This window comes from Melopsittacus undulatus, chromosome 5 (genome assembly GCF_012275295.1).
Source record: "Melopsittacus undulatus isolate bMelUnd1 chromosome 5, bMelUnd1.mat.Z, whole genome shotgun sequence".
Classification (NCBI taxonomy): domain Eukaryota; kingdom Metazoa; phylum Chordata; class Aves; order Psittaciformes; family Psittaculidae; genus Melopsittacus; species Melopsittacus undulatus.
The window spans coordinates 63,500,663-63,513,657 of record NC_047531.1 but is presented as its reverse complement, the minus strand read 5'-3'; the positions used below and the strand labels follow the sequence as shown (position 1 = coordinate 63,513,657).

Here is a 12,995-nt window from a genome sequence, read left to right as displayed (position 1 = left end):
GTAGTTCCAACCCCCCTGCCATGGGCAGGGACACCTCAAACTAAACCATGTCACCCAAGGCTTCATTCAACCTGGCCTTGAACACTGCCAGGGATGGAGCATTCACCACCTCCCTGGGCAACCCATTCCAGTACCTCACCACCCTCACAGTAAAGAATTTCTTCCTTATATCCAATCTAAACCTCTGCTGTTTAAGTTTCAACCCGTTACCCCTTGTCCTATCACTACAGTCCCTAATGAACAGTCCCTCCCCAGCATCCCTGTAGGCCCCCTTCAGATACTGAAAGGCTGCTATGAGGTCTCCACACAGCCTTCTCTTCTCCAGGCTGAACAGCCCCAACTTTCTCAGCCTGTCTTCATATGGGAGGTGCTCCAGTCCCCTGATCATCCTCGTGGCCTCCTCTGGACTTGTTCTAACAGTTCCATGTCCTTTTTATGTTGAGGACACCAGAATTGCACACAATACTCCAAGTGAGGTCACTGAAATGCTATTTTTATTTGTCTGTAAAGGTCAGTATGAACAGCAGGAATCCAATGGGTACAAAAGGTAAGGGGTAACTTTTCTGTTGTGTTCAGCATCACTGTAAGGATATGTCATTTGTCAAACATTTTGTAACTAACCGATGTACTCTGTAAGTAAAGCAATTCTTCAAGTCACAGTTCGCACAGCAAATGTTCTCAAAAGCATTTGTAATACAACCACCTTTCCCTAGAGGGCTAATCTGGTAGAAAAAAATCAGTGGTGGATGTTCTGTTTGTGGCAAATTTTAACAGCAGCAAATCCAGGTACTGTAGTCAAATATACAAACCTTGTGTAAAAGAAATGAATTGACAACCTTTTTCATTCTACAGAAAAAGAAACCCTTGACAGAATTCTTTTCTCTGTAATACCAATTTTTAGGACTACTGGTATTGCTTTCATTTCCCATCATGTTTTCTGTTATCCTCTTCTACTTTTCATTAATATCTTTGAGATATATATACACAAACACACACCTCCTTCAAGTAACATTAATACTTTTTTAGGATTACTTGTAATTACTTGCAATTACTTTTTTTCAAACAGCTACTTCAAATCTTTAATTTCAATTACATTACTATCTCAGGATTATTTGGTGGAGTCCATGTCCCCACCAATGGAGGAACAGTAGTGTCCACAGGCTGGCTACATTCATTTTCTTTGGCTCCCAAACCACCATTCTAAATCTAGCAATTAGATCCCTTCCTGTCACATCTGCTTCCAGGCCATGAACTTGGCTTATTTCCCCACCAAGCACTTGCAATAGTAAGTGCTCCGAGACTACTCTCTAAATCTTCACAGACATGTTCTATGTGACCTTTAAACATCATAATTTTATTTTTTAGAGATTTTCTCTAGGCATTGGATGAGCTCCACCCATTAAAGCACTTGTAAACCAAACGTCGCTCCACCCAGGACAAGGTGATTCCCAGTATGGTTGGAGATAATACTCTGGGCATAACTTTCTTTGTTCTTTAAAATCTTCATGCTCAAGTACTTGACTGGCATCAACTTGGATAGTTTGTGAATTTTGTTCATTAGTAATATTTATCCACAATTTAACTGGGTATCCTAGTATTACCTGGCATTTGGTAAAAATGGGCTTTGTACTAAATTTTTCCCTTGAATTCCTAATAGGTAAGAGTACATTATCACTATTATTTTCCCTCTTTTCCCCAATACCTATGTTTTCACCACAGTAAATACAGCAAATACAAAATAATCTTATAAAGGTTATTGCAAAGTTTCAGAAGCAGGCATGTATGCTTATTGTCTCTTTATCTTAACACATGTGGGGTTCCTAATTGATTGTACATGCCACTGCCTGTCTTCAGATGAGAGTTCCACTGATCCTTTGATCCTAGTGTAATGTGTCCAACCTTTTTTGGCAGTCCTCACAGCAGTTTCAGTGGCAGTACTTGAAATGGACCCTCCCAGTCTTGTTGTAAGTTTGAGTCCTTCCAGGTCTTGGTGAGGACCCACTCTCCCAGTTGGCTAGTACGAACTGTGAATTCCAGTGGTGGAGTTGAGGCGTGCAGTCTTTTGTTGCTGAGAAAAAACAACAAAGATGACAACCCCTGTATATAGTGCTTAAGAAAAACATCCTTGGTTTCAAACTGCAGACCTTCATCAATCTCATCCATGTAAGGTAGTCCAAATGGCATTTCATAAGAGGATATCCCTAGGTCTTTTCTAGGTGAGGTTTGAATTTCCTCTTTTACCCAAACAACTGGATCTATCTTTTCCTCATCCTGTTATGTTAATGGAGCCCCTGAAACCAAAATTTGATTCCTGTAAGTTTTCATTTACAATCCTAGTTGTATAATTAAATTTCTCCCTAACAAATTGCTTCCTGCTTCAGGATTTATACAATTGCCCTTGAATTGTTTTGCTATTTAATTCAAGATAGTGTCTTCAAAAATGGGAACTGAAAAATCTCTCTCCTTTTACTCCTGAAATAGTTATCCTTTGGTTTAATAATTTCAGTGTCCCTCATTGTGTGAGTACAGGTGCACATGTGTGCGATTAAGTGTATGGCTCCATAGACACATGTATGTGTGTGATTATGTGTGTGCAAAGTGTGCTGTGCCTGCAAAGAGCTGCTGGTCAGCAGCATTTTTAGAACTGTGGCTGAGGTACAGCCATCTGATCAACTTGACTGCACAAATACAAATAGGTTCCTTCCCCCCCTCCCTTGTTTTTAATGAGAGAATTTATTGTTTCTGAAAGTGAGGGATTCAGACTGCTGGTTCAGCAAAGCCACAGCAGAGGGAGGCACCTTGTGAGCCTCATGCAATCAGCCCTGCCAAAGCAGCTTGGATCCGACCTGACATATGAACCCATCCCATGCCAGCCCTGGACATCCACTCTGCCCAATGCATCTCACCATGGCACTCCTGTGCCAGCAGGGTGCTGGTAGTGGTGCAGAGCTAGCCTCTTTCTGGAGACGCTGTGTCAATCGCCCTTGTCATCATCTCATGACTGTACGCACACAGCAGTGATCTGAGCATGGGCAGGCTTCTCTGAGCACAGTGTCACTGCACCCACCATGGCTGCAAATGCTGCACCGCCTGTTCATCAGGATTTTCAGGGGGTGGGTTATAAACTATTTGGGAGAAATCATATGGAGGGGGTAAACTCCTTAGAGGATCCCATGCCTTAGGTTCCTCAATATTTCCCTTAATTTTCTTGCTTGTTGTTTTTATGAGGAACAAGTGAACTGCAGGGAGGGGTAGAATTTTTTCCTCCTGCTTTACTGTTGATCCCGACCCAAGTGTCCCAGGAGACCTTTTACATTTTTCACACTCCCAGCACACCCAGCATGCAGCATAATCAGACTCCTCTTGTGAGAAAGAGTTCCTTAACACAGAATCATAGAATAGTTAGGGTTGGAAAGGACCTTAAGATCATCTAGCTCCAACCCCACTGCCGTGGGCAGGAGCACCACACACTAAACTGTGCTACCCAAAACTCCATTCAACCTGGCCCTGAACACTGCCAGGAATGGGGCATTTACCATTTCCTTGGGTAACCTGTTCCAATGCTTCACCACTGTCGTGGTTTAAAAACAAATCCTTACAGTTCATTCACTCCTTCCCCCCTTGCTCCCCCAACCCCTGGAGAGTTGGGAAGGAGAATCCAAACAATGTAGCCCCCACAGGTTGAGATAAGAACGGTTTAATAGCTAAGTTATAACACAAATCACTACTGCTACTACTACTACAAATAATAATGATAAAGCTAACAAGTGAAGAGAATACAACACCTCACCAGCCACCAACCCATAACTCACCCCACCCTGCCCGACCAAGCACCGACCGATACCTCCTCCATCCCCCCAGAGCTCCAGCCCTTCTGGGTCTCTCCCAGTTACATCCTGGGTATGATGTGCTATGGTATGGAATACCTCTTTGGCTAGCCTGGGTCAGGTGTCCTGTCTCTCCTACCTCCCGGCCTCCCCTCCCCCCTGGCAGAGCATGAGCTCAGAAAAAGGCCTTGAACAAACCAAACATTTGAGCAGTAACTCAAAACATTCTCAGTATCAGCAACTGTTCCCAGCCCGAAAGTCAAAACACAGCACTGCACCAGCTACCAAGAAGGAGAAAAATGGCTGCTACTGCTCAAACCAGGACATTATCCACCCCTTATTCCATACCATTCACGTCATGCTCAGATCTCACATTTTCAATACACCATCACTCTTAAGTCCACCCCTGATCATGAGTCAACCTCTAGGTTGCATCTCTGGAATGATGGCCTGAAGTATCTGGGTCCACCAGGCTCAAAATCATTCACTGTCCCCTTCAGCAGTTCTACAGCTTGCTGCTGGGGACTCCATACAGCTGCCTTCCACCTCCAATGCTTCCAAAGCACTGGAGGGGCCCAGTGGATCAGATACTTGGCCATACTGTCCCACATGCTCTGCCACTCATGACTGTCCAGCCTTGGGGACAGTCTCTTGGTGCTCCTATATCCTTGTCTAACCCTAGACAAGACCCAAACCTGACTCTGCTTAACTTTTGGGATCAGACAAAATGATTGTGGATAGAACACACTCTGTATGTGTGCCAACATGCTGATCCCTATCACAATCAGCAGGCATGTCCCAAGGGCACCCAAAAGCCATTCATAACCGTCAGAACTCTCAGGTGCTGCTGCTGCACTTGTCACTGGGGCTGATGTAGCTGCTGTGCTTGCCAGTTCTCCTACCACCAGCTTCTCTTCTCCTGAGTCCAGATCTTCCTCCTCTGCCTTGCTGGGAAGTGCTGCGTGGTCTCCTGCATCCTTCCTGGGGCTCGGCAGGCGACTTCCGGAGGATACTCTCGGCCGCTGTGGGGTTGGGAACGGCCGCGGGACACAGCTTCTCCGCTGCCTGGTCCTGCTGCTCAGCTACTGCTTCTCTCTGCTCCTCCGCCGTCTGCTCCCGCTGCTCTGCCACAGCCGTTTGGTTCCCGGAGCCGCTCTCCCTGGCAGCTTCAGCTGCTGCTGCCGGCTCCCAGAGCTGCTCCTTCCAGGCTTCACGCAGCCTCACGCACACGGAGGCGAGGAGAAGGGCAAGGACGATGAAGAGCAGCGGGACGGCCTGGTACAAGTCCAAGTCCACAGCCACGTCCATACCCCCCTGCTGCCGGAGCCCCACCGTATTACAAGTCATTGCCGTACAGTGACACAAGAACCTTGACAAACAAGAGTACAGCAAATACAGGGCCAAAGTAACTGACAAGATTCTGAAACTGTGAGATCAAGAGAAACAACTTTGAGAGCCAATAAATCAGCATTGTGACAAGTGACTATAAATCCACTCAGATCTGTTGTTATCTCAACCCCTCTGGCCCCACGTTGGGTGCCAAAACGAACTGTCGTGGTTTAAAACCAAGTCCACACACAGCTCGTTCACTAACTCCCCCCCCCCTTTGCTCCCCCGACTTCCAGAGAGTTAGGAAGGAGAATCCAAACAATGTAGCCCCCACAGGTTGAGATAAGCACAGTTTAATAGCTAAGGCACAACACAAATCACTACTGTCATTACTACTACAAATAACAATGATAAAGCCAATAGCAAGTGAAGGGAATACAACACCTCACCAGCCACCAACCCATAACTCACCCCACCCTGCCCGACCAAGCACCGACCGATACCTCCTCCATCCCCCCAGAGCTCCAGCCCTTCCGGGTCTCTCCCAGTTACATCCTGGGTATGATGTGCTATGGTATGGAATACCTCTTTGGCTAGCCTGGGTCAGGTGTCCTGTCTCTCCTTCCTCCAGGCCTCCCCTCCTCCCTGCAGAGCATGAGCTCAGAAAAAGGCCTTGAACAAACCAAACATTTGAGCAGTAACTCAAAACATGCTTGGTATCAGCAACCATTCCCAGCCGGAAAGTCAAAACACAGCACTGCACCAGCTACCAAGAAGGAGAAAAATGACTGCTACTGCTCAAACCAGGACAACCACCCTCATAATAAAATACTTCTTTCCCATATCTAACCTAAACTTCACCTGTTTAATTTTGAATCTCTTACCCCTTGACATTCACCTAAAGATTTAAAACCTGATAAACATATTTCCTCAGCCCCATACTTTGGCCAGAAAGTGGCTAGTGGCTGAATACTTTCTCCATATAAAACAACAGTACTTTATCATCTTTTTCCTATCTTTTCCCTTTGTATAAGACATGTCTTTCCAATTTTTCAACATCCTCCCTAAGAGACTTTCTGGAGGAATGTTATTTCTGGCATGATTCCTCTCATCCCTTCTCTTTTCCTTAGGCCTATAGGTTGTATAAAGATAGTATTCTTTTTAACCACAGAGTGTATCTTTCTTTCAGAGATGATACTGTCTTTAACCACAGAATGTGTCTTTCCTCCAAAATATTATATTGTCTTCAAGCACAAGGTGTGTCTTTCTAAGTTATGGTATCTCAAACCCTTTGTTTCATTCCTTTAGTAACTTAACCCCAACCCCAATATTGAAAAATCTTAATATTGCAAAGATTTGATATTGATCTTAAAGCTCTAATATTGTAAAGCACTAATATTACAAAGCCCCATCCCCAATTATGTGAAACAACACTGTTTCTCTCACACACTCCACCCCGGCTCAGGGCAGCGCCTCAAAATCCATGGGCTTGTACCCCATGGCTTTCTTGAGGGGGCAGAGAAGGGATTCTGGTGCTTTGCCCCAGAGGGGAGAAGCAGCAGGACTGGTGCCACCTTCTTTCCAGCAATGGTGGCACTGCTGGAACAGGCACAATGGAGTAATGAAGGGGGTTTTCACACAAGGAGAGAAGGAAAGCAGCCAGGTGGTGCTCATCTCTCTGCAGAAGTGAGAGCAAATCAGCGGGCTTGGGCTGGGAATTGCTTCTGGCATGAAGCCATGTGCTGCTGCCACCATTGCCCTGCCCACCCAGGTGCCCATTTGCCACCAGCTTCAACAGCAGCTGAGCATCCTCCTCCTGCTGCTGCATTGCCTGTCTCCTCCAGCCCCACTTTGGGGCCACAGGCTCTCCCAGGCTTAGGCAGGGCCACCCTGCACCCTAGTGATAGGATGGGTCCCATGTCACCTACCTCTTGCTTTGGTCTGGCAGGAGGACACCTGGCCCTGGAGGTCATCCAGCATGGTGGTGATGCCCTCCTGGCCTACAGGAACATGGTCCAAGGGTACACAATGTCGGTGATGGGGGTCTTACCCTCAGGGACAGGCACTAAGGATGACAAGCCCCTGACCTCGGTGTCAAACTGCCTACCAGCACCACAGAGCTCCCACCTCCCTCCTGGAGGAGCAGGCGCAGTTTTTCCAGATCAGTATGGTACAACTTTGTGGCTTGCAGCTGGACCACCTGCTTCTTCAGGATATCACAGACGTTGCACAGAAGCTTGATCTTTATCTCCAGCAAATCCATGGACAGTTGGAGTTACTGCTGGAGGCTGAGAATCCTGAGGAGCTGTCCAGTTGTTGTATCCGGCACATAGCTCTGGGATCACTGTCAAAGGACATCTTGAACTCCAGGCCTGTTGGCAGAGTACCTGCTGCCAGGAGGCCTGTCTGGGCATGGTGTTTTCTGAGCTGCACCCTTGGGGTTGTGGTTCAGGTTCCAGGGAAGCCTGGCTGCATGCCTGGGCTGGTGGCCTGGGTGGCAGGGTCTCCAGCCCCTTCCTGTAGGCTGGTGGCCTCAGTGACAGCAGCTCAAGTCTCTCTCCATGGGGTCTTGGCCTGGGTGACAGTGGCCCCAGAATTTCTCTATGGGCTGGTGGCCTGAGTGCCAGGGGATCTATGCTGCATCTCAGGGTTGGCCATCTGGGTGCCAGGGCCACCACGCTGTGTCTCTGGTTCCTTGAGCCTCGGCACTGAGCTTACCTCATGCAGGGTGTCCATGTCTGAAGTGGGGGGCTTGGTGGAGGCAGACTGGCCCTTGCTGCCCTCCAGGGAAGAGGAGGCAAATGGGAGCATGTTTATGGACATAATTGCAGCAGCAAGGGCAGAGCCAGGGCTCCCTGGTCTGTTCCTAGGTGCTCTGGGCTGAGGTCCTACACTGTCCTCTTGGGACACCCTTCGCACTCTTCCCTCAGTGGGTGACACCTGGGACAGCAGGGTTATGCAGTCTGACCTGTGGGTAAGAGAGACAGTGGGTAGCCAGCAGCCTGCTTCCTGCTCCACTGGGCATGTGGCGGCCCCGTCCCCACTGCCCCTCCTGCCCAGCCGCTGGCCCTTCTGCCCACCAAACAAACTTCTCCATGCTGAAGGGTCCCACAGTCTGCTGAGGTGCACATCAGCATCCCTGGGGACACTGTAAGGGACATATTCTGACCCAGTGAAGTACACAAATCCACTCTGGGGAGTTCCCCTTGATCATATTTCCTTTGAGCGAGTCCAGAAGAGGCCACAGAGATGCTGTGAGGGCTGGAGCACCTCTGCTAGGGAGACAAGCTGAGAGCTTGTTCAGCCTGGAGAAGGTTCCAGGGAGAGCTTAGAGCTACTTCCAGTGCCTAAAGGGGCTACAAGAAACCTGGAGAGGGGCTTTGGAAAAGGGCCTGTAGGGACAGGACAAGGGGGAATGGTTTTAAACTGACAGAGGGGAGACTGAGATGAGACATTAGAAAGAAGTTGTCCCTGTCAGGGTGGTGAGGCACTGGCACAGGTTGCCCAGAGAAGCTGTGGCTGCCCCATCCCTGGCAGTGTTCAAGGCCAGGTTGGACAGGGCTTGGAACAACCTGGACTAGTGGAATGTGTCCCTGACCATGGCAGGGGGTTGGAACTGGATGAGCTTTAAGGTCCCTTCCAACACAAACCACTCCGTGATTCTATGTTTCTACTATTTATAAGAGATGACAAACTAAACAGGAAGATTTATGTAAGATACACAATACTGGAGGACAGTAATACTGTAGGAGGAGAAGCCATTAAAAACCAGTATGCACATTTTCTGTGGAAGCACTTGAGCCACCTACTTTATGCAAACACATAAATGATGAAAAAAGCTAGCCCATACCATACCAGAAACCACAGCCTCAGTTGCCAGTAGGCTCAGTACTGCAGGTAAGGTTGACAGTATTATTTTGGTATGCCCTGTATATGCTGTCTCGGATCTCGATTTCTTTTCTTCCCCTCTGCATAGAGGATTTTTTTCCACACTTTTAGTAAAAAAAACTAACACAGAACACGATGGAAAGCAGCAATATGCGAGTTGCAAGGAAGCCCAAGCAACTTCCCCTGGGACATGAGCCTGCAGCTCAGAATTCCGAAGGACATCAACTCTTGCCTGTGCCACTGAAACTCGGCTTCGGCTTTGCCCTCACCACATTTTGGCTGGAGTTCATACAGAATCGAATGACACAAATAAAGACCGCCTTTTTCTTCACCATCTGCAGAAGCTCCTGCCGCACTCCACCAAGCAGTGCAGGGTGGTACGGGCAGGGGAGGTGGGGAGGGGCTGTGCCACCCTTCCTCTCAGTACATAAACTAGCGGGTTACCTGCCCTTGTCCGCACCGCGGGTGACGGCCAGTCCACAGACAGGATACTAACGCTAACCTTCACCCTACCCCTCCCCTTCGCCATGGGAGCTCCCTCCGGTCCGTCCTTTCCGCCACCGGGACGAGCAGCTCCACCCTCCGCAACGCGCCCAGTTCTTGCCGTGGCTCCTCCTCGCGTCGCTTGGTTGCGGCGGCGCTTCCGTCCGTCGGGAGTGACATGGCGGCGGCGGCGGCCGCCTTCACCTCTTCTTCCTCCGCGTTGCGCTCGGGCTTGGCGCCGCTGAGGAGGTGGCGAGCGCTCTGCTGCCCGGAGCCCCTGGCCGCCTACAGCACTAGCAGCTCCCCTCGCCGAGCCGCCAGGTACGCCGCAACCCTCGGGGCATCTTCTTCCTCACGCCTTCCTCTTCCTCCCTTCTTTCTTTCTCCCGGTGTGGCGGGGGCGCGCGCCGCCGCCGTTTAACGGTCGCGCTGGGAGCTTGCGGCGGGTGCCAGGCACCTGTGGGGAGAGAGTTTTGTCCCTTGTTGGCCGCTTCCGGGCCGAGCTGTGGTTTTTCCCGGGACAGGGGGGCTCTGCAGGGTCAGTGCTAGAGGGAAGAGGTACCTGGAGCGACGGAGGGAAGGAGAAAAGGCTGCGGCACCGGCGTCGTGGATCCAGAGGCGAGTTAAACGGTGCCCTGTCATGCGGGAGGGCTTGCGATGTGGTCTTCTTCCTCCTCCTTGGTGGGAATCTGGCTGTTAAGCGTGTGTTCGCCTCTGATGGAAAACTGTTTCTGCATAGTGTGTCCCTACTTCTGGTCTTTGCTGCTTGTAACTGGTTTGGTTTTTTGTTGGGTTGTTTTTGGTTTGGTTTTTTTTTTTTTTGGTGTTGGTTGTGTTTTGGTGTTGGTTTTGGTTTTTGGTTTTTTTCTTTCACAGTTCTGCGAAACGTAGATGTTCCTGTAATGATTTTACAAAGGTTTTCATGTCGTACATACAGTACTGAGAACATCCCAGCCCCCTATGATGTTGTGCTTCTGGTGTATAAGATGGTCTAAAATAGCAGCTGAGGTCGTTGTTTCTGTATCTTGCAAGTCACTGGATGCACAGATGAAAAAGGTTCAGTACCAGAATTGTTCTGTTGTAAACACAGGGCTCAAAATAAGATCATCCATATGCAGGAGGTTGCTGGAATTGAAAGGTGAGCTGAATTCAGCCATATTTAGTCTAGCAGGTGTGTAAGTGTATGCTACCCTGATAAGCTCTCAGGATCTTAAGTATTATATAGGGAGAAATGCTTAAAGCTTCAATAGTTGTTAAGTAAATCCAGAGACTTGAAAAATGTGGTTATGAATAGATGGTGACCTTGTAGCAGACACTGGGTTCTTGATAATGTTATATAAAAAGTTGAATTAGTGCAACTGTGCTCCTACTTTGGGAAGGTAATTTCTGGAGTCAAGAAGGATGGAGAATAATCTTGAAAAGAGAAACATTTTGGAATGGTAAATGACAACGCATTACCACCTCGTTTGCTTCCTTTTTGGTATTGGTATCGAAACCCCAGAATGGTTTCTGCTGTTTAGCCACTGGTATTTAAAAAGTTTCTTTGAGTAGCTTGGTAGGCAGTAGGGGGAAGCCTGTGTCCGGAATTATTTTCAAGAAATGGATGATACCCTTGGCAGTTTGCTTGTCCTAGAATTATTTTTTCCCCCCATCTTAACTGTTAGCAGAGGAAAGAAGTTGTTTCAGAACAACTTCTTTATGCTGCTAGGATAATACTTAAAATCCACAATGTGCTACCATCCATGTGTCTACAAAGTTTAAACAAGCGTGTGTGACTAAATATGGTATCTACTGGCTGTTAGATTATTTCCCCATGTGTTGAATTGTTAAGCATTTCTCATGTTTGAGTGTGCTGATAAACAGCTATGCATCATAGTAATATAACAAAACTTTAATCAGATGTTGATTTACTCCAGTTAAGTAGTTTATTCTAGTAGAGACAAAGTGCACATCTTATTTTAGATTGTCTCAGAAAGCATGGTGGGTTTTTTTCCTCAATGTTATTCTAGGTAGACTTGCTTGTCCCTCAGAATATGATACAGAAAAAACACAACCGATCAGACTGACAGGACTGTGAAAACCAATCCAATTTGAACACAAAGCCAGAATGCTTTATTATTGGGTTTACCAATGACTTGGAACTACTTTCATCATGACAAGCTAATTTAGCATTTATTAAACATCTGTTTAATCTGTTAAATTTGTTTGTGCACGAATATATGTTAAAGTTTCAAGCATATGTATTTCCAGAGAGTGTTAAAATGTTTTAGTTTTGGGTGTTGAGAGGTAGTCAGGCAAAGAAAAAGATAATTGCTGAATGATGTCAAGCTGTTATTTTCTAAATACCTAATGAAACATTTTGCTAATCTACTAGGGTTTTTCTTTTTTTTTTCCCTCTTCCCAGGGAGGTTTTTCATTGGAACTAAGCCCACACTTCTGTTATACAACAGGCTATGCATGTTTCCATGGTATACTGAGCTTGTACCCTTGTCTTAAAAATCGGGATGAAATTGTGAATCCACTGGAATGATCAAGAGAGATAATAAATTCTGCTGTCTTCCTAGAAAATAGTGGTAAAATACCATCACACTTATTTATCTGTCAAGAAAAGTTCAAGCAACAAAAGTCAAAATAGTCAAACACTAGGTATAGAGTCAAGTAAATAATTATGGTGATTACATTTAATTTATTAATATCTTTCAGGAAGAATGGTGTGTCTTGCTGTAGTGATGATAATATGAGATAAATTCTCAAGACTGAAATAATTAATTGTAGGAGTATTATTTTTTTTCAGAATATTCTTAACTTGAAAAATTTTGGTTTTGGGCAAGTTTTTGTCCTGAGACTTTTGCTAAAGCTTGTAGAACTCGCTGTTGTCTTCAGAAAGACACAGATGTTGAAAATCCCATTGTAGCACTTTCTGGATAGGGTGTAATATGTATGTTCTGTCCAAGCTTAGAATGTATGTGTGTGGCAGTGTGCTTTTGGCACTGTTTTCTGTTTATTTGCTTTGGTTTTGGTCCTTGGATGACTGAGAGGGTGGAACATGACAGGGTGAGAACAGTCAGTTTTAAGTGAGGACAGATCCTGGAAACTTAATGAGTCGTGTCTAGATTTTTAAGGAAGAGGCATGCACTTAAAGATTATTTCTTTAAAGATTAGGAAGACTTCTCCTTTGGCAACACATTTAGAGTAGAAGTAACACATAAATGGAAAACACATTCATGTGGATTTAGAGTATCTTTTGTAGCCCAAATATTGTGAAGTCCTTGTATTAAATATGTATGGCACTTCTACACAGGCAAGCATTAGTTATTTATTTGGCATAATGAGTACATGGAAAGAAGTGTCTGATGCCAAAGGCACATATAGGTAAAATGTAAATAATGAAGACGAGAGACATCTACGAAAATGAGCGGATAGAGCAGGTCATACAGGAAAAGAATAAAACCACATCTGTTGGCTTAA

The 12,995-nt window shown here is 46.5% G+C and overlaps 1 protein-coding gene across 3 annotated transcripts in view; it reads left to right on the top strand.

Moving 5' to 3' along the window:
• Window positions 1-9,683: 9,683 nt before the first annotated feature.
• LOC101868245 (probable bifunctional methylenetetrahydrofolate dehydrogenase/cyclohydrolase 2) overlaps window positions 9,684-12,995 on the top strand; it is a 42,440-nt gene continuing 39,128 nt past the window's right edge. For all 3 annotated transcript variants that reach the window (XR_004079952.1, XM_013127773.3, XM_031044720.1), the window contains exon 1: window positions 9,684-9,848. Coding sequence is in view for 2 of the 3 variants with exons in the window: in XM_013127773.3 (XP_012983227.1) it covers window positions 9,706-9,848 (143 nt within the window). In the remaining variant the exon portion in view is untranslated. The remainder of the gene's footprint in view (window positions 9,849-12,995) is intronic.